A 3,719-nucleotide genomic window follows, 5' to 3' on the forward strand; every position below is an offset into this window, starting at 1 on the left:
TTTTCGGGATCGGACGAAATATCCTTTTTTCATTCTTTAAACGAAATCCCATTTGTCGTTCGAAATCACTTATAGAACGCGAACGTTCTCGTGAATTCAATTCCTCGAAATATCTTTGACAATGCTCGCAGGAACACGAAGGATTCTTGGAAGGTCCTATATGATGGCCTGGCTTTCGAAATGCGTTCACCACTGCACCGAATATAGAGGCTTTCAAAATATGGTCGGTTCTTTCACCCTGAGACGTCATAAATGGAGAAGTAACTCTCGAAGGTACTTTTGATGGAAGAGGGGAAGGAGTCTTGGAACCGAATAAGCCGATTTGATCACGAAAAGTATACAGATGTGGAATACTGTCGCTATGCGTGGAATCAGAATGATACTGTTGCGAATTCTTTTGCTTTGAAAGTTCTTTTTCCATTATACTTGCGTTCCTTTCCCCATCTTCAGCGATAGATTTACTCGCTCTTCGAAAGGACGAAGTTTTTTTAATTCCTTCTTGATTTTCCTCGCCAGACATAAAACTCCACCCAATGGCACCACTCTCATCAGATTCCTCGTCACTGTCACCCGACGACCATCCTACCTCGTGTTTTTTTAAATATTCTCTCATCTTTCGATTCCGTAACAAATATTTACGCTCGACTTGCGGTGAACGCCAATGCTTCTCTTTGTCCTCTGCCTTGGCCCATATTTCCTCCATTTTGCGTATCCTTTCACGATCGGTGCTACTAGCATACTCGAAACTATCACAACGGGTTAAGTCTGTTTTAGTGTTTATCAAAGATTCTATGTCAGACAATGTATCTTTGGCCGAGGTAGCAATAGTCGAATCATAATCGAATGGAATACCCACATTGGAAGACGCAGCAGACCAAGGCACCGAATCGGGATCTCTTAAAGCACTGTAAGAACTAAATTGCGAAGGATAAAGTGAGCTGAAAACGTCGTCACTATCGTAACCTTTTGAACTGGCTATAGAGGGCATTCTCATCGGTGCGTGTTTAAAACTGTCACATCGTCGTTCCGTGGCACGTTTCAGAAAAGCCTTGTCATCTTGAAATCCCCTGGGCAAAACGTTACTCCCTACCTGAGTATGCGTCACTTTCACGTCTGGATTTTCGAACACGGTCATAGGAGTTTCGCATTCGTTTTCACTCGATGTATCGACATTCTCGTCGTCATCAGACCCGGTGCAATACACGTCGATATGCACGGTTCGTGATTTCTTCTTCGCACTGTCATCTTTCGTCGAGGAATCAGACTTTTCCGATTCCGCTGAAGGACCGATGCTTGTGGTCTCTGAAGCTGTGGTTGGCGATCGACTTTCTGGCTAAAATCAGATATTTACGATATAAAAATGTTCATTTATCGCATAGAAATAAAATTTAGTCGATCTACAATACATCTTAAGTCGAAAAATTTAGGATCAATCAATGAAAAAGATCATCATATTCCTAGTTTTTACATGATTACAGTTATTTGAATAAAATTAGTTGATAATAAAAATAAACAATAAATACTATCTTCTGTAGATTTGAAGAATTATCTTTTATAAGTCTCTGGCTGAATTTTAACAACTTACTTAGAATTTAGAATTAAGAAGTTTCGACTAAGACTTATTGTAAACTAAAGAAAACAATTTACCTTCTTTTTCTTCTGCTCGTCCAATGAACGGAGACCAGTAGCAGCTCTCCTTCTCACTTTGTTTTTATCAGCGACTATCGACGAAAATTCTCGGGATTCTATATCCGTCGTTTGCGAAGATGCATCTTTGCTGATCGTGGTCGATTTTGTTGTAACTTCCTCTTTTACGCTACTGCAAAAATGCGTTCCATGTGCACTGGAAGCGCCATCTTCCGGGCAGTCCTCGCAAACTTCCGGTACTGTGGTGAATTGCTGCCGCGAGAAAACATACGCCGAGGGATGGCGCCAAGAATTGTCATACGAATGTTTGACAGTTTCATTGCTGGTTATTTTGCTGTAGTTTTCCCCTTTTGAACCATCTGCACTGTCCACAGCGGACAATACAATACTGCACGTGCTCCTGCATCGACGATTATATTGTTGGGAAGGTCGACGAACAGGCAAACTAGAGTACGAATTAGGTGAAAATCGCTCACTGTTGTAGCCTGAATCCGAGAAGTTCGCGCCACGTCCTCTAGATGGCGTATGCTCATCATTTCCAGACGGTCCTGATCTTGGAATCGTGAAAGATCCTTGCGCGGTTTTTGGTGGTGGTGTCGAAGTGAACAATATGTTTCCTCGCTGAAAGCCAAACGAGCCAGAAGATACGGATGGTCCGGAAGTCGTGATGACTGGAATTGTCGGCGTTGATGGAGACGATTGACTGGTAGTATTCCATCGATATATCATACGAACACCGCCCGAATCCGTGACAGTCGAAGATATACCTACAGGTACTTGACTAGATTCCGAGGTTACCGGTGTACTATGGCGAATCGTAACTTCTGCACGCACCGACCATGGTGGTTGCGTGTTATTCGAATCGCCTTGACGCCCGTACATGTCGCACCTTTTTTTTCAACCTTCTCCACGCTGTTATCCACCGCAAAACATCATCGTCCCGAGCGTTTAATCGATTTCGTTGCGAAGATCCATTCGCAGAACTGTTTTTCGCCTCCCTTGCGAAGAAAATCCGTCGTCGTTCTTTTCTCAGTGTCGTTCCGCTGCACATTCGAACGGTCGATCGATTTCGCGAAAGATGGAAGCACTATTCTACTTGTTTCCGTTGAATTTTATTACATTCAGCTATTCGACGATCCGTTGGCCACTTTTTATTACGTAATTTGTTATAAAAATTGATCGAACGCCCTCGATGCGAACGAAAATATTTTCGGAGAGTATTTCACAAATCCGTACATATATTACATAGTTGCTCGCGGAAAGACGGCAATTCTGCGATACTGCGTCTCCGTCATCTATTTTCAGCATCAGTGTTATACTGTGTTCAAGCGATTTCAGAATCTCTTGTCGTATCGATATTACGTATCGAAATTATAAAATAGACTCTTGTATCGTAGAGGAGTCACTTTTCTTAAGATCCAAGCGCTTCTTTTTATTAATTATTTAAAAAAGATTAATAATAATATCAATTAACTATCACACTCTTGTACGAGCACTTTTCTTTTCAGTTGAATTTATCGAAGTGCACAAATGAATCTGGAATATCGAGTTTAGTTACCATCGAGTTTGCTCGTTTCTCGTAAGGTGACAAACCATACGTTAGAGCAGCGTCCCAAGGTATAATTAGCACAATATAAATTTGGAGCAACGTACAGTCGTACCAAATATACCTGGAACCAGATGAAACTTTTAATACCATTCGCTGTATAAGATTAGCCTCTACTGACAGATACGTCACCCACCACGTCGACGTAACGAAAACGTCCAAAGAAAAAAAAAAAAAAAAAAAATTTAAAAATACTATCCAATTAACCAGTCTGAATAAATGCACGTTTTCTCCTGTCTTTATCTCATTCGACTCCTCGAATAACGAAACAGACTCGATCAAAGTAAAGTGGCTCTCGCCTCCGGACGAACGTATAATTATTCAACGTGCAACATCCTCTATTTCTGTCAGTCCATCCTCTATTCCTTCCGTCTTGGAATTTAAAGTGCTTCACGGAAGAGAGCTTTTCGACGTTCTCTCTGAAAACTAGGAACTCGTTTTTTTTTTTTTTTTTTTTTTTTTTTTT

At 41.2% G+C, this 3,719-nt stretch overlaps 2 protein-coding genes across 2 annotated transcripts in view; both read right to left on the bottom strand.

Moving 5' to 3' along the window:
• Positions 1-3,719, bottom strand: part of LOC102671330 (serine/threonine-protein kinase N) — a 35,188-nt gene that overhangs the window by 6,291 nt on the left and 25,178 nt on the right. The gene's annotated exons all lie outside the window — the stretch shown is intronic.
• On the bottom strand, positions 935-3,713 carry LOC102671185. Its single transcript, XM_006621853.2, has 2 exons — positions 1,648-3,713; positions 935-1,329 (listed from the first exon to the last, which is right to left on the bottom strand). The coding sequence occupies exons 1-2, from the start codon at positions 2,527-2,529 to the stop codon at positions 1,132-1,134; spliced, it is 1,080 nt and encodes a 359-aa protein (XP_006621916.1). The 5' UTR covers positions 2,530-3,713; the 3' UTR covers positions 935-1,131.

The sequence above is a fragment of the Apis dorsata genome, unplaced genomic scaffold (genome assembly GCF_000469605.1).
Source record: "Apis dorsata unplaced genomic scaffold, Apis dorsata 1.3 scaffold_642, whole genome shotgun sequence".
Classification (NCBI taxonomy): Eukaryota; Metazoa; Arthropoda; class Insecta; order Hymenoptera; family Apidae; genus Apis; species Apis dorsata.